Below are 23235 nucleotides of genomic sequence, written 5' to 3'. Positions count from 1 at the left end.
AGCTTTGCACAGTGGCAGTATCATAGCCAATGAGGTTTATCCGAGGCGCGATCATTGCTAATTGAAAAGTCCAGATTAGCCTAGAAATAATAAAACATTTGAACAGCCAAGAGGCGGAAAAAGGAAAGTCTTGATTAGTCTAGATAATGTCTTTTCCACAACTAAACTGTGATCCATGTCTTCTACCCTGTGATCATGAAAAATGGGGTTAACATTTACTGGGGGGGCTTCCTGAATGCAGGTTTAAAAGGCACAGAGAACACAGGTTGTTCAACATCAGAGGCATGTTGACCAGGTCTCCCATCTTCTAGCATTAGCTCCAAGGATAAGGAGAGTGCCTTATCCACCTTTGCGGCCTTGGGGCGCCTGGCACTGCCCCAGGTAAATAGAGGGAGCTGAATCACCTTTTTGTTGAATCTGGATGAAGCATATGTCATTTAGATGGACAGTAGTGAAGTAAGAGCATATTAACTCAAGGAAGCAGGCATCTTGTAGCGCTTGGTTCATCATCCAGTGCGCGGATTAGTCATATTTCTCTCAATCCTACTACTTCCTTTTTTGTATTTCCTGTCTTTTGAGCACATCATTTCACTCTGAAAACCCCACTCTTATGGGTAATCATAAAGGGAGAAGTCCAATGCAGGCCAATTTTACTCCTTTTTAGCGAATAACGGTTTTTAAAAGTTTGATGGATGTTGAAATTCATATCATATAAAGATCTTAAGATAGTTGGCCAACTTTTTTTTTTTTTTTAGGGCTTTCTATGTGCATTTTCTTTAATTCCAAACAATCCTAAGAAGCTACTATTAGTGTCATTACAGAGATGTGGAAACCATCACGGAGTGGGCAAAGAAATTTGGCTAAGGTCACAAGCCAGGACAAGGAAGAGCTGGACTTCAAATCAGGTTGTTTGATTCCACAGTGGCATTGCCACTTACTCTAACTCTTGGAATAACTTGGAGGCTCTCACTTGTCTTTGCTTCCTTGTTTGCTCTTGAAATGTTAAAATATGCGGAGAAACAGTAGGAGCTCTATAAATAAAACATGTCTATATATTTTTAAATGATTAAAGCTGGAAAGTTTAATGTGGCACCGGGCCACTTGTTTAGTGGAAGTAAAGGGAGGGCGATCGCTGGCTCCCATGGCAGAAATCCTGCAGCCCTTTGCAGCGAGCGGTGCCTGGCTCACCGCCCATCTGCGACGGTCGCAGCCCAGGGAAGCCCGACCCACACTGCAGCCAGGGAGGGACGGCGGGGGAGCCTGGCTGCAGAGGCAAGAACCGGCCGTGGATTCGTGCGGCCCAAATGATCATCGGGGTGGGAAAAGCCACAAGTCAGGGAGCGACTACGGGGAGTGCGGGGCAGGGGGTGGCGTGTGGGGGGAAGACAGGAAATGCAGCATTTTAAACTCGGGGTGAAGGCTGGCCAGACTGAGCAACCTGTTAAACCTGAAGGAGAGGATTGTATCTTTAGATGAAATCTCGACCACGCACGTCGGAGCTCAGTGACCGAGGGGGAGCCGCTCGTGCATTTGGCAACGTTTTCAGGCACACGCGGTGCTGGAGACACTCCGGGAGAGAGCCGTCGTTCAAGTCCACCCGGCGGGGCGGCGGGCTCTGCCCTTGAGGTCCCCTTCTAAAGAGCCGAGGCGCAGGCAGGCTGCGCTCCCGTGGCCGGACGCTCTCCGGTGGGGGAGGGAGGGGCCTGAAAAGGGAGGGAAGCCTGAGAAATCACGCTTCGCCCGGGCCCGGGCAAACACCGGGGGTTGAAAGCCCGCACAGGCCTCACGAGCGTGCCGGGGTCCCGGCCCCGAGGAGCCCCCGCCGAGCAGCCGCTGCAGGACCCGCCCGCCGCTGCCCGCAGCCCGCTCCCGGCTCCCCGCTCCCCGCTCTGCAGGCTCCAGCCACTGCAGTAGCTCAGCACACCCGGCGGGGGCGGGGCGGGGCCTGGGGGCGGGGCCTGGGGGCGGGGCCGGGGGCGGGGCCGCGGCGGGCGGGCTCGCGGGAGGCGCGGAGGGAGGGTGTCGCGCCGAGGGAAGCGGCCCGCGGCGGAGGGAGGGGAGGCCGAGTCCTGGAAGCGGAGCTCCGCGCTGGGACTGGTTCCTTCGCAGCCATTTTCTGTCCAACCAAACAGCCGATTGGAGACGGGAGCCAACCAGGGCTGCATTGGAGGTTTGTGTCTCGCTTCGGCCAATGATCGCTCCTAAACCGACTCCACTTTAGCTCGAATGAAATGTCCGTCTCCTCCCGGCGCCGTCCCCGCCGCCAACGCCGCCGCGGCCGGGGCAACTCGCCTCCCTCCCGCGCGCCCTCCCGCCCGGGGCCGGGGCCGGGGCCGGGGCCGGGGCCTGCGAGGCCGCTCCCGCTGCGGGCCCGGCCGGGGAGCGGCTCTTTGTGCGCCGGGCCGAGGAGCGGCGGGACGCGGGCCAGGCCGCCTCCTGCCCGCCGCCGCCGAGCTCCGGCCCGAGGCCGAGGAGGGGGCGCCGGGGCACCGTCAGGCCCGTCCCGGCCGCGTCCCGGCGGCGTCCCGGCCGGCTCCATTTTGTGCGGGGAGCCGGGCGGGGGGCGCCGGCCCCGACCCTGCGCCCTTGACCGGGCGGCCGCGCGGAGTCCCCGGGGGCGCCTCCCTCCCGCCCGCCGGCCCGCGGGGGCATGGCGGGGCCGGGCCGCTTTGTCTGCCCCGGCGCCTCGGGCGGGCGGCGGGCGGCGGCGGCGGGCGTTGGGCGCGGGCCCGGGGCCTGGGCGGGCGAGTCGAGGGACGCGCGCCGGGGGCGGCCGCCCCACACCCGCGGGACTGACAGTCGGCGGGGCCGGGCCGGGCCGGGCGGTGGGGCCGGGCCGGGCGGTGGGGCCGGGACCAGCCCGCGCACCTTCGTGGGGAGGAAGCGAGGTCCCCGGGAGGAAGGAGTGGATTTGGTCTCCCCGCAGTCTGGCTTCACGTAAAGAATGCAGCCATCTGGCGGCTTGCGGTCCCTGGACTTGCCCCGAAGGTGGGAAGGAAGGAAGCCTTTCGGATTGGACTAAGGTTTTAATCTTCGGTGGGAGGCGGGGAGGATCTGCCAGCCCTGAGGAGCGGTAGTCTTCGAGAACAAAGAATTACAGAGCACCCACAAGTCGCAATCTTGCCCAAAGTACTGCAACAGGATAATTTAAACAAGGTTAGGTAGCATACGACCTTAAGCAGAAAGAGCATCCCACCAGCCCGCACGCACTCCACGGTGCCCTGGTTCGTGCCACGAATCACTGGGGTGGTTTGGGCGTTCGTTCTTAGTATGGAAACTCATCGGCAAAATAAAGTGGTAAGATAAGCTGATCGATATTAGTGGCATTAATAAATAAGGGTTTTATTTGTAAAGTATTGAAAGTTTAACCAGAATTCCTTAAAAGGCAATTATTCCTTCCCCGCACTGCTCCTGTAGCTTAATTTAAGGATTCTATTGATGCAAAACTCTGGTTGTTGATGCCAAAGAATGGAGGGTGGAGGAAGGGTCTGCTGCTTTTCTTGGATACAAATTTGCATTTCTTCAAACATTAAACAGATGTATGCATTCCCTTGAGCTTTCACATATATCATAACCTGCCTTTAGGAAAATGTATACCATATGAGGTGACAGTGTTTATCCTTAATATATTGAATTTAAATATATACTGAGTCAACTATTTGGGCGAGAGTGTGTGGTGAGGTGTGCCCACCCCGACCACCCCCCCCCAAACAAAATACATAAATATATATAGCTCCATTATTTAAGTGTACTGAGGATTTCCATTTTCAAAGACACACTTCAAAAAACAAGGAAGGAATCTTCTGGGCAGTTTTGGGGTTAGATGAGAATATTTAAAAAGAAATTAGACATTGCTTTTAAGATTATAGCAGAGTAGACAATGTCAGCCAGTCTATGCTGCCCCGACTGACATTTAAAAAATTCAATTCGTGGCTATAATTTTTTTTTTCTGTTTACTAGATTTCATGCTTGAATGCATATCATTTTCTCTTCCTTTAAAATTAGCACTGAAAGGATATGTTTTTGTTTTGCCCCTCCCCCCAATTTAATTGCTTCACTTGAAAAAAAGGAAAGGAGCAAATGAAAAATGGAGATTGTAACATTGTAATTGATACCAATTTATTCAGCTATTTATGCCTTACAGCGAAAATGAAGTGCTATTCAGATGCAATTTTAGTCCAAAATGGTGGTGCTTTAAAATGATAAATAAAGGTCCTAATTGATTATGTTCCATGTATGTTCTCTTGGCAGCATCTATCTTCTTTTCAGTATAATCTGAGGTGCTTAATTTAAAAGCATTGTATTCTGAGATACTCTTCTCCCCTTTTGAGCTTTTGAACTCCTAAATCTCACTCTAAAACGTTAAGAAAATCATCACCGAAAAATTAAATTGGGGTGTTTGTGTCTTAATTGAATAATTTAGATGTGTAAATTTTGGTCTCGTGCATATAATTTGGGATGTTGTGATGAATATTTATGATGAACATGACTAAATTCAGGGTTATGTTGGAAAAGCAGTTCCTTCCTGCCATAGAATTAACTTGTTTTGCAAGGTCTCCAAAATATATCTACCAATTTAAGAAACTTTGACTGGGTGCCTGCTTTTTTGCACTCTGTTGAATCAGAATAGATGCCTTTTAAATTTTTACTAGGAAGAAAGCCTGTAGGCTATACGGTGTTACTACTAATAGTTGTTTATCTTCTAGGTTGAAATTGGGTGAAGATTGGATCCCTTTTTAAAAAGGTGTTCCTGAACACCACTGACAACACAGTTCTGACAGTATTTCATGACAGTAAGTATGCTTACCACTTTGGTTGTCAATTAAACAGTAATTAGCTGGAAACAAAATTATAAGTAATGTATATTGGAGATCCCAAGTAGGATGAATGCTCTTCAAGTCTAGACAGACAGTATCTCTACTCATTCTTGTTGCTTCTTTCTTTTTAGTGACTTGCACGTATTGTTGTGGGCTCCTAAGAGCTGTGGAAATTACAAGATAAAAAGCTTGTCCCAGCTCTTAAGAGTTTGTCTCTTTTGCTAGGACTTTAGTCAAGCACCAAATGGGAAATGCTGGTTCTAAGGGTAGCAGAGGTGAAGAGACCAGTGGTGTGGTATGCCTGGGTAGTTGGGAATGTTGTGGATTTAGCCTTGAAGGATGAGTGGGATGTGGATAGGTGGAAGGTATTGCCGAAAACAAAAGCCTGGAGGGAGGGATGAGTAACTGATTTGTTTAAGGGATGAGAAGTAGATCTACATCGTCCAAGTGGAGATTTCATAGGGTAATTTAGTGAGAGATACCGCTTGCCATGTCCGGATACTTAGTTCTGGATCTGCTACTATATTTGTGATGTCAGGCATGTTACAGCTTCATTGAGCCAGGAATCATGCCTCACTCCTAAAATAAAAGAGCTGTACCTGGTGATCCTTAAACAGGTACATGCTAGCACTAAGATTTTTATCAGCCCTGAAAACAGAGTTGGAAACAAGTTCAGTGAGGTTAAGTGGGGGATCCACTAATGAAAAGCTGTGAAAAACTAGGTTTTGATTTGTTGCTAAAGACTTTGAGAACCATTCTAGGTTCAGGAGCCATAGAAATGGTGTTTTAGTGGGCCCTGTCTTAAAACAGTGTGCACCCTGGTAGGTTGGGTAGTGATGCAGTGGCAGTAAAAAAAGGAAGGGCATATCCAGGAAACTTACTTACCCCTTTTAAGAGGTAACAGCTTAGGTAGAACTTAGAGGAGATAGAATATTCTAAGTATCTGGTATAATACTGATACTGGTATAATTAGCCTGGGAGGGTGGGATTGCAGTATTTGAAAAGGAGATCAGGAGCTCTCATCTTTCGCCTCCTTGCAAGAATGGGGAGGGTGAGTTTCATTTTCCAGAATCCTAAGTTGGCAGTGATGGGATATCAGACATGTACAGGCAGGATATGGTTGTAGGTTTAGGACTTCTAAGCATAGAAGTTGTATTTAACGAATCCATTAAGAGAGTGAGGGAAGAAAGAGGGAAGGATAACCTTGGAGGAAAAAATAAACCAGGGAATGATGTAGCTTTTGAAATCAAGGGAGAAGGAATTCCATGTGTAAGTGTGGGGTCTGATTACCAAGAGCAGTCAGGTAGGATGAAGGCAAGATTATACTGGCAACTTCAAAGAACAGTTTCAGTACCTGATGGGGTAGAGAAGCGCATGCCAGGAGTTGAATGGGGATGAAGAGGTGTATGAGGACTGTCAGGGTGACAGTGATAGCTAGACAAGGGTGTGGAGCAGAATTGTGGTTTTACAGGTCTGTGTGTACTTGTGTGTGTTCAGTGAGGGAGCCTAAACATGTTGAAAAAAGAGTGAAGCAGCTGGTCGGGGGTGGGGGGGTGGGGGGGGGCACGGAAGATCCAGTAGAGGTGAGGGACCTTTGTGTTCTTATCCTCAAAGAGATAAAAAAGAATTGGTCCAGACGACAGGTGAAGGGGTTATGTGAGAGAGAAAACTATGCCTGAAAATAAAGGTGAGAACTGCATTTGAAGGGACAAAAATAATATTAGGTTACATTTGTTGAGTTCTTATTATGTATCGTGCACTTTGCTAAGTACTTTTTATAGAATAGCTTCGCTTCCCATTGCAACTCCATTTTAAAAATGGGGAAGCCGAGGCACCAAGAGAAGAGTAAGTCAAGACCAACCTGGGTAGTCCGTCCTAAGGGCCAGTGTTCCTGATCCTGAACCCGAAACCAGGTGCCTTGCTTACATCTCACACATAGTGTCCTTACTTGAGAATACATGTTTTTAATATACAACCAGTAGACCCAGAATTTAGAGAGGGCAAAGTAAACATTTAGGCTGATGGACTGTAGGAAAAATTATTAGGAAGAAATGCTGTAAAGTACTTGGCATCTGACACCTTGGATTTAAATCCCATTTACTCTGCCACCTTGGGCAAGTCATTAGCCTTTTGTAACCTCAGTTCTCTCATTGCTTCATGGGGTCATGAACATTGCATGAGATATTTAGAAAGTGTTCAATAAATGTTAAACATGTTAAAGGGGGAACTGTTTCCTCCATTTGGGCAACAAATTATTAACATAATTTAAAAACTGCTACATCACAGAATTGTAGAATAAAAATATATTAGCCAGCTGACCATTCCTTTCACATAATATTTTAGAGAACAGTATCAGTTCAACTAAGTAATCAGAATAGTCATTAAACATTAATTAAATGCGATTGAACTACTCTTTGTCCATTCTTACCAGTTCTCTTGGATCTTTTTTTTTTTAATAATAAATTTATTTTTTTATTGGTGTTCAATTTGCCAACATATAGAATAACACCTAGTACTCATCCCATCAAGTACCCCCCTCAGTGCCCATCACCCATCCCCCCAACCCCCGCCCTCCTCCCCTTCCACCACCCCTAGTTCGTTTCCCAGAGTTAATAGTCTTCATGTTATGTCTCCCTTTCTGAAATTTCCTACCCATTTCCTCTCCCTTCCCTTCTATTCCCTTTTACTATTATTTATATTCCCCAAACGAATGAGACCATATAATGTTTGTCCTCCAATTGACTTATTTCACTCAGCATAATACCCTCCAGTTCCATCCACGTCAAAACAAATGGTGGGTATTTGTCGTTTCTAATGGCTGAGTAATATTCCATTGTATACATAAACCACATCTTCTTTATCCATTCGCCTTTTGATGGACACCGAGACTCCTTCCACAGTTTGGCTATTGTGGACATTGCTGCTAGAAACATCGGGGTGCAGGTGTCCCTGCGTTTCATTGCATCTGTATCTTTGGGGTAAATCCCCAGCGGTGCAATTGCTGGGTCGTAGGGCAGGTCTATTCTTAACTCTTTGAGGAGCCTCCAGACAGTTTTCCAGAGTGGCTGTACCAGTTCACATTCCCACCAACAGTGTAAGAGGGTTCCCTTTTCTCCGCATCCTCTCCAACATTTGTGGTTTTCTGCCTTGTTAATTTTCCCCATTCTCACTGGTGTGAGGTGGTATCTCATTGTGGTTTTGATTTGTATTTCCCTGATGGCAAGTGATGCAGAGCATTTTCTCATGTGCGTGTTGGCCATGTCTATGTCTTCCTCTGTGAGATTTCTGTTCATGTCTTTTGCCCATTTCATGATTGGATTGTTTGTTTCTTTGCTGTTGAGTTTAAACAGTCTTTTTTTTTTTTTTTTAATTTATTTATGATACAGAGAGAGAGAGAGAGACAGAGATAACAGGCAGAGGGAGAGGGAGAAGCAGGCTCCATGCACCGGGAGCCCGACGTGGGACTCGATCCCGGGTCTCCAGGATCTTGCCCTGGGCCAAAGGCAGGCGCTAAACCGCTGCACCACCCAGGGATCCCTGCTATTGAGTTTAATAAGTTCTTTATAGATCTTGGAAACTAGCCCTTTATCTGATACGTCATTTGCAAATATCCTCTCCCATTCTGTAGGTTGTCTTTTAGTTTTGTTGACTGTATCCTTTGCTGTGCAACAGCTTCTTATCTTGATGAAGTCCCAATAGTTCATTTTTGCTTTTGTTTCTTTTGCCTTCGTGGATGTATCTTGCAAGAAGTTACTGTGGCCGAGTTCAAAAAGGGTGTTGCCTGTGTTCTCTAGGATTTTGATGGAATCTTGTCTCACATTTAGATCTTTCATCCATTTTGAGTTTATCTTTGTGTATGGTACAAGGGAGTGGTCTAGTTTCATTCTTCTGCATGTGGATGTCCAATTTTCCCAGCACCATTTATTGAAGAGACTGTCTTTCTTCCAGTGGATGATCTTTCCTCCTTTATTGAATATTAGTAGACCATAAAGTTGAGGGTCCACTTCTGGATTGTCTATTCTGTTCCATTGATCTATGTGTCTGTTTTTGTGCCAGTACCACACTGTTTTGATGACCACAGCTTTGTATTACAACTTGAAATCTGGCATTGTGATGCCCCCAGCTATGGTTTTCTTTTTTAAAATTCCCCTGGCTATTCGGGGTCTTTTCTGATTCCACACAAATCTTAAAATAATTTGTTCTAACTCTCTGAAGAAAGTCCATGGTATTTTGATAGGGATTGCATCTAATGATTCATTAGTTCACCTACTGTCTTGTCATTCTCCTACATGCCCTTCCTCTTCATTGTCTGGATAAAACTTGACACTGTAGCTTCTCTACTCTTACACCGGGTACATGTGTGACGCCTGGCCATGCTGGTCCCATTGTGCATTTGTGGTCGTCAGCTCCTGCTCAGCTCTTCGCACTGCCCAGTGCTCCCATTCTGTCTCCAGCTGCAGGAACCCCAGCAGCGTCTCCTCCATCCTTGTCTGCTTTGTTTTTACTCAGTGCCCAGGCCTGCTCATCTGACCTCCTGAAAGGCTCTTTCATCAGTCCCCTTGATCCCTACTGCCGTTTTGCTGGACAGCATCTGGGGAGTGTTATCATCTCGCCAGAATTCATGCTCTGACTATGGCCTCATGGTCCTTTGTGGTCTTCTGCCCCCATTCTTGCCCTGTTCTGCCTATTTAGACACTGGACTGTAGCCAGAGTGATCTTTTCAAAAAATCTTTTTTGCACAGTTCTGCAAAAACTTCCTTTTGATTTGTTCTTATGCACAAGGCACTGCTTGATCTAGCCTCTACTTTGTCCATTCTGGTCCACCAGTAGTAGATTTCTATTTCCTTGGCCTGGAACATTGTTTTCCCATTTTTTCCTTGCCTGACCAATTTCTGTCTTTGAATCTCAGTTTAAGTGTCATTTCCCGTGACCACTTCCTTGACTCCCCAGACAAATGTGGCCCCTTTTGCAATAAGCTCTCAAAGCATACAACAAAACACTTGTTTCCCTTAGCACTTGGCACTAGCAATTAGTCAGTTGTAATTATTTAATAGCTATATACATAACGTTTACTGGGTATTCCTGTTAATACTGTGCTGTCTTTCCATGGGGAGTCCCGTCTCGCTCAAGGTCTCATGCCAAGTAAGTAGGAAGGAATTCAAACCAGGTGATAGGATTCCAGAGCCTGTGCTGTGGAAATATTAATAGACTACACTCCCCACTCCTTTCCCCTGCCACTAGTTTGCATAATACCTGTCTTCCCTGCAAGATGAGGACAGAGATCTTGTCTATGCTGTTGACTGCTACATCCCCAGCACATAGCACGGACCTGATAAATACCAGGTGCTTACTTGGTAAATATTTGTTAAGTGGCTTACTTACAATCTGGCTTACAATCTCCACTTTATTTTGAATGTTTTTAAAATTTTTTAAATATTTATTTATTTATTCATGAGAGAGAGAGAGAGGCAGAGACATAGGCAGAGAGAGAGAAGCAGACTTCTTGCAGAGAGCCTGATGTGGGACTCAATCCCCAGACCCAGGATCACCCCTGAGCCAAAGGCAGATGTTCAACCGCTGAGCCACCCAGGAGTCCCTATTTTGAGTATTTTAATAGAAGTTTAGACCTTGTAAAAGCCTTCAGGATGTATCTAGCAAGTTTCCCTGCCTCATTTCCCCCTTCAGATGTTTGAGTGGCTAGCTATTGTAAACATAAAAGATGAGGCCAGTTTGTTGAATGGAAGGTACTAATCCTTGGGGATTCAAAGAAGGGAACACTAATATTGGACGTGCAGGATGGAGTAAATCAAAGATTTCAGGAGGATGGGAGAACACTGGGATTAATGGCAGGATTTTAACGGTAGAAAGATAGAGGACAGGAAGACAGAGATGGGGTGAAACGACAAGAGGAGCTACGACTTGTAGACCTAAAGACACACACAGCTAAGCCTGCTATGTGCAGCTTATCCTCAGGGAGGGAGGATGGGATTGCTGTCTCCTGGGTACACCACGCACCAAACATAGCTCTTGAGCAGGTTCCCTTTCTTTGATTCTGACAACAAATACTTGCAGAGTATGTTTTAGAAGACTGAGGTTTCGAGGCTAATGCTGTGAATCCAAATGATAATCTTGCTACTAATTTCAGTGTATGACAAAGGTAATGTGATTTGAACTTTTTACCTTTAATACTTTTTTAGTGTTCTATTTATAAATTAATAAATCTCCCAGGGCCAGCCCGGGTGGCTCAGCGGTTTAGCGCCGCCTTCAGCCCAGGGCCTGATCCAGGAGTCCTAGGATCGAGTCCCACGTTGGGCTCCCGGCATGGAGCCTGCTTCTCCCTCTGCCTGTGTCTCTGCCTCTCTCTCTCTCTCTGTCTCTCTCATGAATAAATAAAATTTTAAGAAAAAAAAAATCTCCCAGATACCCACCCACCCCACCCCACCCCAACAAAGATTTGTTTCCAGTTGTAGGTTCTGAAACAGCGGCTTTGGTCCTTTCTCTTGAACCTTGATCTCTCTAATCTCCCTTAGGGCATTGTAAAAACTAGTCAGTTCACAGCTATCCTAATTGAGCTTTTATGGTTAATAAATCCATCATCAAATCAAAGAGCACTCTTCTAGTATCTCGTTGATATTTTAGGATTAAAATGGCATTTTATTTTTGGGTAATGTTTCACATTAGCTGTTTAATATGGGGAAGGTGATACTATTTCCATTTTATATAGAAATACATTTAACAGGTAGGGATGCTGTTTTCAGGGATCAGCAGGAGAGTCAGTATCAGAGCTCACTAACTGTTGTTTATTACCTTTTAGAAGCCACTAAGAAGTATCAATAAATAGATACCCTCTACTTGTGCAAATTATTAAAGGTAGGTAAACTCTATTCTCTAGCCCCTTAGAAAACTATGTAGATTATGGAAATGTATCTTTATCAACAATTAAATTAGACACTGCAGTCAACAGATGTATCAAAGAAATGCCATGTTATTGAAGACTTGGAAACTAGCCTGCTGTTTTCCTAGTAGATGAAAATCCAACAGCCAGAGAAGGACATGGTACACAAGGATTTAAATAGTGCAGTTAATAACATTAAACTTGTTATCAAGGTCCTGGGCCTGGATAAACATTTAGGGTCAAGTGTTTTTTTGATTTGGCCTGAAAACATGTATAGATTGTACTTAGTTTTACTACTCTTTTTATTCAGGTAATGCATTTACAATTTTTCCACCTACAAATAGCTAGTCCCTTATTGTTTTGTATAGTAGTATTTGCAAAGCAGAAAGACTTCCAGGATTTGCCATGTTGGTGAAATGGAATGGAGACAGTTCAAGGCTTATGGTTGTTTTCTCTAGATTTTCCCTCTTAGAATTCTTTTAGCTCTAAGCAAACTTAATCAGGCTTCTTTCTTTTTGTTGTTGTTAAAGATTTTATTTATTTAACAGAGAGAGCACACAAAGGGGAACAGCAGAGAGAGAGAAAGAAGCAGACTCTCTGCTGAGCCAGCAGCCCAATGTGGGGCTCTATCCCAGGATATCCCAGATCATGACCTGAACCAAAGGCAGACACCCAACTGACTGAGGCATTCAGGCATCCCTAGCAGACTTCTTTTAAAATAGTCATTTTAATTCCCATTCTTGTCTATGGTTATAATTTTATTGTTTTCATATGTAGATCTTCAATCTCCCTGACCCTGCCTTTTTTTTTTTTTTTTTTTTTCTAATTTTAATTATTTATTCGTGAGAGACACATTGAGAGAGGCAGAGACACAGGCAGAGGGAGAAGCAAGCTCCATGCAGGGAGCCCGATGTGGGACTTGATCCCGGGTCTCCAGAATCATGCCCTGGGCTGAAGGCAGGCGCTAAACCGCTGAGCCACTCAGGCTGCCCCTTTTCTTTTTTCTTTAAAGAATCTGAAGTTTGAGGACAGAGGTAGGACTGTTGAGTAGAATTAGAGGTTATAGGCTCATTTAAAGTATTAGTGTGCTTTTGGGTTGCATGGGCACAGATTTATCCAAGGAATCCATATGCATCCCATACCAAACAACAGTTTGAACCAAGGCATTGCCTCTCGTGGAGCTTTTGTGAGACATCAGAGAAAGTTTGCAGCAGGAGCAAAGTATTTGCATAGGACTATCATGCTTTAGCAAGACAGCAGAAAGTGTTGGAAATCGGTGACTTTTAGGTGACTGCTAAGCTGACTTTGGCTTTGCTTGTCACTCCAGGGACAAGCTAGGTTGTAAGTCAGGGTTGTCTGCACTTATGATGAGTATGCAGTTGAAAAGAAAGAGGTGTGTGTTTTAGATTCATTTTGTTTCCTTGTTGGTCTTATGCCTATCACTTATAGAGTGTAGATAGGGGAATCTTGAATCACTGGAAAATTATCAAAAGGTTTCCAAATCAAGAGATATCTTTTCTTTCAGTAAGCTTAATGTCTTGAAAACTAATTGACCCATCCTATGACAGTTATGAGCATTGAATCTATTACGCTTTTTAGACGTTTTATTGAAGAGTATTATAAAATTTCTTTCCTCGTAGATGGATGGCGACAGTGCTACCACAGATGCTTCTCAACTAGGCATCTCTGCAGACTACATCGGAGGAAGCCACTATGTTATACAGCCTCATGATGGTAAGAAAGCCACGGTCAAAGACATTCACTAGCAGAAACAACTTAGTGGGAATTATATTAATGTGATGCTCCAGGTTACTTTTATCTTTACAGGAAAATTAGCAGTCTTGTGTCAAAGTTCAGTGATAGTCTAAAAAGATGTACCATACTGTTTTTACTAGAAATAGTCATCAAAAGAGAGATGAAGTCTAGAAAAGAATTCTATTAAAGTATGTTTTTGGGGCACCTGGGTGGCTCAGTCAGTTAAGCATCCAATCTTGATATCAGCTCAGATCTTGATCTCACGGTTTGAGTTCAAGCCCCTCATTGGGCTCCATGCTGGGCATACTTAAAAAAGGAAAATATATATATGCTTCTTAAAATTGGCACAGTTTCTTTAAAGATTTGTTACTGATGTCCTGTTTAAGTATTAAGTATGACAAATTCTTACTTAATTGGTAGAGTAAATTAAATAGTTCTTTAGAGGGTGAGTTCCTAGCTATTGTATTTCTAGTACTTATGAGCAGACTATTTTTGGGTTTTATTCAATATTAAGTTTGAACTATGTTAGGTATTAGAATGGCAGTATCATGTTGGCCTATGAGAAATAATGTACTTCAGTGTCATTCTGATGTGTAATATTAAAAAAATGTGAGAGAGATGTTTGTTTTTGAGAGAAAGATATATACATTTTATTTTTATTTTTATTTTTATTTATTTATTTATTTATTTTAGCGAGAGCTTGTGTGTGAGTTGGGAGAGGGGCAAAGGGAGAGAGAATACCAAGCAGGCTCCATGCTCAGAGTGGAGCCCAACTTGGGGTCAGATCTCATGATGAGATCAAGACCTGAGCTGATATCAAGAGTTTGATGCTTAACTGAACTGAGCCACTTAGCCAGCCACCCCGAAGATATATTTTTTAGGAGGCAGTTGGAAGTGGGTAATTAGTTACTTCATCCTGAAACAGAGATACACATAAAAATGTAACTAAAAAAAAAAAAAAAAAAAAAAAGTAGCTCGAATCAGCATAAGTGCCTTTCTTTTTTTAATACATACAAAGAGTGGGAAATTTACTTACAGGATACTGTATTTCATTATAAGAGAATATTAGTGGTACTGTGAAAGCTGCAGTTATATCTAAGTCTGGATAATTTGAGGATTCGTTTTTATATAAACATTGGATCAGACTACAGCTTTGTTCAGAAACTTACATTAGTTTTATCCAATTGGGTCAGTAATATTCAAGTCCACTTTTTCCATTCTATATAAACTTGGTTTTGCATAAACATATAACCTCATAATCTGGCAATTTGCAAGGAACCATAGGTCATAGTCTGTAAGTTTTCTAGTTAAGCTATGTAACAGATATTTATGAGTACCTCTTCTGTGGAAGATAATCTACCAAGTTCTGGGAAGTATATAGAGCTGGTCCCTGGCCTCAGATAGTAAACATCGAATAGGGAGGATGAGAAATAAAAGGAATTATAAAATATGTCAGAAAAGGCTCAGAGAAGCACTTTGATATTCTTTGAGAGATCACTTCTGAAGGTGCTGTGGAGATGTTTTTGAGCTTTCTGGAGAACAGATACGTAAGGTTTTAGCAGGCCAAGTTGAGGATAAAAGGACTTGAGGCCGTGGGTTTGAAACTAATAACTAGGTTCGGTTATGGCTGTGAGAATGTGAAAAGAACTACTATTCTCCTCCCTAAAAGTGATTAGGAAATGAGCCAGAATGGTTCTTAGTTTCAGGTAGTCTTCTCTATCTTGAAGTAAAGATGATGAGAAACTTTAAACCAAGTCCTTTTTGTTTCTTTAGATACTGAGGACAGCATGAATGATCATGAAGACACAAATGGTTCAAAAGAAAGTTTCAGAGAACAAGATATCTATCTTCCAATTGCAAATGTAGCAAGGATAATGAAAAATGCCATACCTCAAACGGGAAAGGTAATGCAGAGGACACATTTTACCCAGTTTCCTTTTCCAGGGAAGAGGGGAACATAGACCTACATGGGTGTGTAGTTCCTGAATACGGTCAGTTGTAGATTTCAGCCATTCAGCCCTCCAGCAAGTCCAGTAGCTCCTACAGTTCTGCACACTTTTTTTCTTTTTTAAAGATTTTATTTTTCTTCATGAGAGACACACAGAACGAGAGAGAGGCAGAGACACAGGCAGAGGGAGAAGCAGGCTCCATGCAGGGAGCCTGACGTGGGACTTGATCCCGGGTCTCCAGGATCAGGCCCTGGGCTGAAGGCGGTGCTAAACCATTGAGCCACCTGGGCTGCCCCAGTTTTACACACTTAGTTACGCTGTTTGCAGTTCTCACACCAGCGCCCCCCACCCCCACCCCAAACAACACTGCGTCCCCTTCCCGACTTGAAGCTGATAAAACAAAATTAAGAATCTCCTTTAAAATAGGTACATTATGAGAACTATCAGGTTTGGGTATATGGAGTTGTAGCTTCTATAATGTTGCAGCAAAATTGGGTCATTTTGGTCTAATGAAAAAATCCTTAGATTTGGAATCAGCTATTTTTATATAATCATAAATATTAACATACATTTAAATTTAACTGGCATGATTTTTTTAAAAAGTAGTTCTGTCTTGAGACAACCATATAGACATTTATACCAACTTACAAAAACTCGTCACTCTACTCATCACTTGTTCTGAATTACAATCCACATTTTTAATATTTTATATTGCACAATAAACTTTTTCTCACTGTAGCTTATAAAGTACTTACAAAAGTAATAAAGCTCACAAAGAAATATATTATTAAAATACATAGCTAAGCCTACAAATTCCAATATGAGAGGTTCTCCTTATGTTCTAAAGGGAAATAAAGCACAACTGCTGATTACTGTTTCTGTGGCTAGGCCTGTGTTGTCTAGTACCTCAGGCCACCAGCCAGATGCAGTTATTGAGCACTTGAAATGTGGCAAGTCTGAATTAAGATGTGCTGTAAATGTAAAACATACTTCAGATTGTAGAGGCTTAGTATGAAAAAAAGAAGGAAAATAATTTTAAAATAGATTCTGTGTTTAAATATTTTGATTTATTGGGTTAAAATAATTATTAAAATTAATTTCACCTTTTTTTAAACATAGCTACTAGAAAATCTAAAGTTATGTGTATAGCTAGCATATTATCTTGCCCACCTACATTTATGCAGCTCTTTACTTTTCTCGGGATGTAAAATGGGCAAGGAGGTAGAAGACAGTACGTTTCAGCAAGGCTTTTATTGTTCCTGTTAGAAGTGGCTTTGGAAGACGAATGGATAAAGAAGATGTGGTATATGTATACAATGAAATATTAGCCATTAGAAATGACAAATACCCACCATTTGCTTCGATGTGGATGGAACTGGAGGGTATTATGCTGAGTGAAATAAGTCAGTTGGAGAAGGACAAACATATGGTCTCATTCATTTGGGGAATATAAAAAATAGTGAAAGGGAATAAAGGGGAAAGGAGAAAAAATGAGTGGGAAATATCAGAAAGGGAGACAGAACATGATAGACTCCTAACTCTGGGAAACGAACAGGGGTGGTAGAAAGGGAGGTGGGTGGGGGTGACTGGGTGACAGGCACTGAGGCGGGCACTTGATGGGATGAGCACTGGGTGTCGTGCTATATGTTGGCGAATTGAACTCCAATATAAAGAAAAAAGAAAAGAAAAGAAAGAAGAAAGAAAAGGAAGGAAGGAAAGAAAGAGGAAAGAAAAGGAAAGGAAGGAAGGAAAGAAAGAAAGGAAGGAAAGGGAGGGAGGGAGGAAAGAAGGAAGGAAGGAAGGAAGGAAGGAAGGAAGGAAGGAAGGAAGGAAGGAAGGAAGGAAAGGAGGGAGGGAGGGAAGGAGGAGAGAAGGGAAGGGAAGGGAGAAGAAAAGAAAGAAAGAGAAAAGAAAAAGAAAAGAAAGAAACAAAGAAAGAAAGAAAGAAAGAAGGAAAGAAAGAAAGAAAGAAAGAAAGAAAAGAAAGAAAGAAAGAAATGACTTTGGAATTGCATGATTTAATTCATTAGTTTAACTTTGAAACCCCACACCTTTAAGAGAAGAATTGCTTTTATAGTAAAGTGGCAGGTGTATGCTGCTTTTTAATAAACTCAAAATCTATACCTGACACTTAATATCTTCAGTAATAAAAATGTCACAAGATGTCATTATTTCACTCCCTGTAAGCCTTACATGAATTCATTGTTTTGTCTTTTAAAAATTTTTTCTTGTCCTTATTTGTGGAAGTGCTAGGGCAAAGAGGTGATAACCTGCATCTAGCCCACACTATACTATATACACTATGGGATTGATTTTCTTGGGGTACTTGGTTAGTAAGATTTCATCTTTACGGGATGGTAGGGACATCCAGTGGTTGCTTTTTTTTTTTTTTTTTTTTTTTTTTAAGATTTATTTATTTATTCATGAGAGTCACAGAGAGGCAGAGACATAGGCAGAGGGAGAAGCAGGCTCCCTGTGGAGAGCCCAGTGTGGGACTAGATTCCAGATCTTGGGATCACGCCCTGAGCCAAAGGCAGACGCTCAACCACTGAGCCACCCAGGCAATCCCCAGTGGTTGCTTTTATAACCTAAACTTACCTGTTTTCTGTGAATAGTTGTCACAGTGGCTTCTTTCACTGGTATTTGAGTTTTTATCTCACTCCGAGTGTTGGGATTTTGATAGTACACATTTTGTCAATGTAATTAGCATGTTATTTCAAAGATGAAATGTCAACAGCCATGAACTAAAATCTGTATTCTTCTAAATAGCTTTTTATTTTTGTAGGTTGTTATGAATGGGATGGTTATATTCCCTTCAAATTTACCTGTGATTTTTCTCTTCAGATTGCAAAAGATGCCAAAGAATGTGTTCAGGAATGTGTGAGTGAGTTCATCAGCTTTATAACATCTGAAGCAAGTGAAAGATGTCATCAAGAGAAACGGAAGACAATCAATGGAGAAGATATTCTCTTTGCCATGTCAACCTTAGGCTTTGACAGTTATGTAGAACCTCTAAAATTATACCTTCAGAAATTCAGAGAGGTAAGTAAGATGATCTCCATTTGCTTTTAAGAAACTAAGATATACTATTTACTTTAATTTTTTAAATGTATCATCGATCAGAAGAAGCATGTAATCATTTAAATCATTTAAATAGTATGTCAAAAAAGGAAATAGTATATCCTTTCTTTTTCCCGTTGTTACTAATGACATCATTGTTGGGTAATGATTGAGAGCATTGGACTCTGGATTACAACCACCTGAGGCTGAGTCCCAGCTCCACATGTGACATCAGGCAGATTATTTAATACATTAGGCTGTAGTTTCCTGGTCTGTAAAGTGAGGTTACTAATAGTACCTACCTTCCAGGGTTAATGAGTGAACTAAGTAAAATAATCTATGTACAGCCCTTAGCTTGGCATATAGTGAGCACTCAGTAATCGTAAAACATGCTATGGTTATTATTAATTTAAAAGAGGTAGCATCTTAAAGCTTGGGGCCTTCTAGATAAGAAAAAAGGAATTATAACTATCTCTTTTTTTTTTTTTTAGTTAAATTCTTCTGCATTTCCTTTTGGATTTATCTTTGCCCATGGTATGAATTTTGTGGAGATAAATTGAGATCAGCATATTTATTTCTACACTCCAACTTGGGTGTCAGATTCACATTGCTTTCAGAATACTTTATTAGCTTTAATGTTAGAATCCCATTAAATTAGTGATCTATGCATCAAATGATTAAAGTATGAAGAGAATGTAAAAATTCTTCACAGTACTTTTCCAAATTTTTTCATCATAGAATCTTAGAGTGAATGAATGGAAACTTAGAGCTATATTATGTTTGGTCCAAACTATATTTTTGATTTAGGAATTAAGACTTTCAAACTTGCTGTTATAGTACTGCCCACTTGGCTGAGAGTGGCTCTATATATATAGTTAAATGATAATTTGGATCATTTATAGTAGATATATGAGCTGAACATTTATAGTATTTTGCAGACTACTTCATCTGTAAGTAGATTTCTATTTTCCTTTTGATGTAGTGTGGAATTAGAATAATTTTATTTTTATCCATAAATATTTTAGATTTTCTAGGCCATTACTAACACTGTCTTGTGATGAATACTGCTTATATAAAAAGTTAGCATTTTGAAGGACCTCTTCATATATAATTAACCAGAAGTGTAAATAAATATTCCATGCAGTGTTTGTAATAATAGAAGCTCCTAATTTTAGGAAACAAGCATTTTCATCTAGAAAACAGTTTCTTTTGAATACCAGTGATTACTTATTTAATTTTTCCTTCCCCAGGCTATGAAAGGAGAGAAAGGAATTGGTGGAACAGTCACAGCTACAGATGGGCTAAGTGAAGAACTTACAGAGGAGGCATTTAGTAAGCAGTGTTACGATACATTTATGCAACTAAATTTGTTCTTATAAGTCCTGTAGTTTGTTAGCAGTTATTAATACTAAATGTAATGGTACTTTTGGAATATCAGCCCCGACTATTTTGACATAATACTATTTTGAGTAGTTCTTACTAGTTCATGATCTTCTAGTTGAAGTCAGTGAGGGATAAGTATAGAAATTTAAATTCTGCAGACATTATAATCTTTTACCCATAGTTCTGATTTCCATAGCTTCTAGTTTTTGGTTTAAGATTCACATGAGGGCAGCCCGGGTGACTCAGCGGTTTAGCACTGCCTTCAGCCCAGGGCCTGATCCTGGAGTCATGGGATCAAGTCCCACATCGGGCTCCCTGCATGGAGCCTGCTTCTCCCTCTGCCTGTGTCTCTGCCTCTCTCCCTCTCTCTCTGTGTCTCTCATGAATAAATAAATAAAATCTTTTAATAATAAAAGATTCACATGAGATAGGAATATTGAGAATTGTAGCTTGTAATAAAAAATCTTGTGATTTAAATAAATTTGAACTGAAGGATTTAAAAATAGAAAAACTGAATGGGATGCCTGGCTGGTTGGAGGAGTATGTAACTCTTGATCTTGGGATTTGAGTTTGACCCCCACCCATTGGGTGTAGAGATTATTTAAAAATAAAAAATCTTAAAAAAAAAAAAAAGCAATATTGTCATTGGTGAAATAAAAGGTCTATGGTGATTCTACTTCTCATATAAAATTTATAGGTATATATTTTGTATTTCTCATATGTAAAATACATGTGCTTAGTTAATGTAAGTGTTGCTCCCAGCTAAGCCTCGTGATATAGGTCTGCCTATGAATTAGAAACCCCATCTAGTCTCTCTGCAGATTTGTACACACAGGCAGTTAGCTCAGCTACATTTTAGAGAAATGAAGATTCAGAAAACTGAAAACTGTACGAGGAAAAATGTTTTTTTAGGGAACTTTTTTTAAAATGCTAAATATGATTTTTGTCCAAGATTACATTGATTAGTGGCAGAATTGTAATGAGACTAATGGCACAACCTTAGGGTTCAGACCCAAAGTCAATGCAATATCTTCCTGCTTTAACTTTTGTCTTCTAGCTAACCAGTTACCAGCTGGGTTAATAACTGCAGATGGTCAACAGCAAAATGTTATGGTTTATACAACGTCATATCAACAGGTAAATACAACCTTCTTTGTATTTTAAGTTATCTAAAAAATTGATTGTAGTCATTGATTTTTATTACAGGTAGTTAATTGCAGCACATTACGGTGGACCCATGAACAACATGGGTTTGAATTGCACGGTTCCACTTATGTGGATTTTTTTAATAGTATTATAGATGTGTTTTTCTCTTCCTTATGATTTTCTTAATAACATTTACTTTTTCTAGCTAGTTTTGTTGGAAGAATACAGTATATAATACATAAAGCATACAAAACGTGTTAATTGACTATGTTATTGGTAAGGCTTTTGGTCAATAGGAGGCTATTAAGATTTTGGAGAGGCAAAAGTTGTGTGAGGATTTTCAGCTGCAGAGGTTGGTGCCCCGAACCCTAGTGTTGTTCAAGGATCATCTGTATTAAGGACCTGATAGGGGATCCCTGGGTGGCTCAGTGGTTTAGCACCTGCCTTCAGCCCAGGGCATGATGCTGGAGTCCCAGGATCGAGTCCCGCATCGGGCTCCCTGCATGGAGCCTGCTTCTCCCTCTGCCTGTGTCTCTGCCTCTCTCTGTGTCTGTCATGAATAGATAAAATCTTTAAAAAAAAAAAAAAAAAGGACCTAATAACGTTATTGAAAATTGCTTTCTCAAAACATATAATTATATATTCTCTTATTGATTAAAAATATGTACACATATACTCATATTTGCATAGATTTCTAGAAAGATACATAAATTATTAAAGTAGCTCCCTTGGGTAGACAGAATGGAGATTTGGGGGTGAGAAGTGGATTTATTTTCCATTGTCTATTGCTTTTATTCGAATATCTACAATATATGTTATTTTTAAAATATGTATGTTATTTTTAAAATATTTTTTTCTTTAATTCTGCTCAATTTAAATTTTCTGCTCTTAGATTTCTGGTGTTCAACAAATTCAGTTTTCATGATCTGAAGAAATGGTGGCATGGGGAGTGGAGAGAAGCAAAAGAGTCTGTATGATTCTGGAAACAGAGACCTTATAAGGAAGTGATTGGGGAAAAGATGTCTCTTTGTATATTAAATAGCTGTAATGTAGCTTCCTGATGCTTGACTAATTGAGGTGTTAATTCTGACTTGAGAATCTTTTTTCATGAATGATTTTAAAGAAAAATTTGGATTTTAAAGGTATTAAAATATTTTTGTTTTGTACGAGAGTTTGTTGCTCTGTATGACTCCTGTATGCATTGTATATTGCAATTTATTACTGTCAGAGATTTGTAGACAGTTTCTTATTTTCATATTGAATCATGTTACTTTTGTAATTCAAGTAAGCAGCTGGGTTAATTCATGATGTTTGCCCTTTTAATAAAATACAAGGGTAGAGTTCATTTTGAATGCAAGTTGCCTTTATTATAAATTTGAGTTTGTCTTGGTTATATAATATCTTGCATGGTAACCTAGCTAGATTTTTAGCATTTGCCATATTTATTAAAATTAATTTTTTGTAAAACATTCATAGCTTAAGCAGCACCATTTTTTAAAAATGTAATTGAAAAATCAAGTGTAAATGCAGAAGCAAACATTGTCTGCCCTATTAAACTCGGTGCCCGTTAACAGTGTTTACACTGTTCATTGTGCCTGTTAAGATAGTTTTAGTTTATTGGAGCTTTTGTTAAGACCAGATTTGTTTTTGAGTTATGTTATTATGAGTGTTGGAATTCATTTAAGCTTAATGTAGTCCTAGTGCTCTTGAAATGGTGCCCTTTTCATTTTTATATGATTTTTCCAAAGCATATCTTCAAATACTAAAGTATCCTCTTCCAGAAGAGGAATTTTATAGTCTGATGGTAAATGTCCTCGTTTTACCTTTTTAATTGATATGTCAAGTTTCCTAATTATACTATGGGAACCAAGAAACGTCAGACATCATTGTGTGTGTACAGACCTTTCTCTACATGGGTGAGTGAATGCAGTGGAGAACAGAGTGTGTGCTACAGATGGTGTGAAACAGAAGCCCCAACTTCTAGTGCTGTCTTGATCTTTGCAATAAACTAAACTTAGATAATGTAACTTTGTATAATTTAGTAGTATGTACTTGGGTTGTTCCTTTTTTAAAATGAGGATTTGTATATTCTCATCTGGTTTTTTTGGTGATGATTAACCTGTTTTGGGTTTTGTTTTGTTTTTTTTTTTTTTTTTTTAATATCAACAATTGCTATTGTATAATAGTTTGCCTAAAAGACGATTTAAATGTCATCCTGGAAGGACACTCA

General features: G+C 41.0%; 1 protein-coding gene and 1 pseudogene across 6 annotated transcripts; both read left to right on the top strand.

Moving 5' to 3' along the window:
- LOC112654899 (U4 spliceosomal RNA) lies at window positions 1-115 on the top strand (annotated as a pseudogene).
- A 1902-nt stretch (window positions 116-2017) lies between these two features.
- NFYB (nuclear transcription factor Y subunit beta) lies at window positions 2018-23032 on the top strand. Of its 6 annotated transcripts, none has more exons than XM_025438986.3 (9): window positions 2018-2170; window positions 4707-4793; window positions 11632-11687; window positions 13353-13446; window positions 15241-15371; window positions 18261-18458; window positions 19727-19808; window positions 20917-20996; window positions 21898-23032. In XM_025438986.3, the coding sequence occupies exons 4-9, from the start codon at window positions 13353-13355 to the stop codon at window positions 21928-21930; spliced, it is 618 nt and encodes a 205-aa protein (XP_025294771.1). In that variant the 5' UTR covers window positions 2018-2170; window positions 4707-4793; window positions 11632-11687; the 3' UTR covers window positions 21931-23032. The 6 variants fall into 6 exon arrangements, 5 of the variants coding, with proteins under 5 accessions (XP_025294771.1, XP_025294767.1, XP_025294768.1 ...); XM_025438988.3 differs by lacking the exon at window positions 2018-2170 and adding an exon at window positions 3049-3297; XM_025438982.3 differs by lacking the exon at window positions 11632-11687.
- Window positions 23033-23235: the final 203 nt, after the last annotated feature.

Source organism: Canis lupus, chromosome 15 (assembly GCF_003254725.2).
Source record: "Canis lupus dingo isolate Sandy chromosome 15, ASM325472v2, whole genome shotgun sequence".
NCBI lineage: Eukaryota > Metazoa > Chordata > Mammalia > Carnivora > Canidae > Canis > Canis lupus.
This window is presented reverse-complemented; position numbering and strand designations above follow the sequence as displayed.

What these genes read in the sequence shown, in the direction of transcription:
- NFYB (XM_025438982.3), top strand. An exon ending in CCATACCTCAAACGGGAAAG is followed by an intron (nt 15,372 to 18,260) that starts GTAATGCAGAGG and finishes TTTTCTCTTCAG; the next exon opens with ATTGCAAAAGATGCCAAAGA. An exon ending in ACTTACAGAGGAGGCATTTA is followed by an intron (nt 19,809 to 20,916) that starts GTAAGCAGTGTT and finishes TTTGTCTTCTAG; the next exon opens with CTAACCAGTTACCAGCTGGG.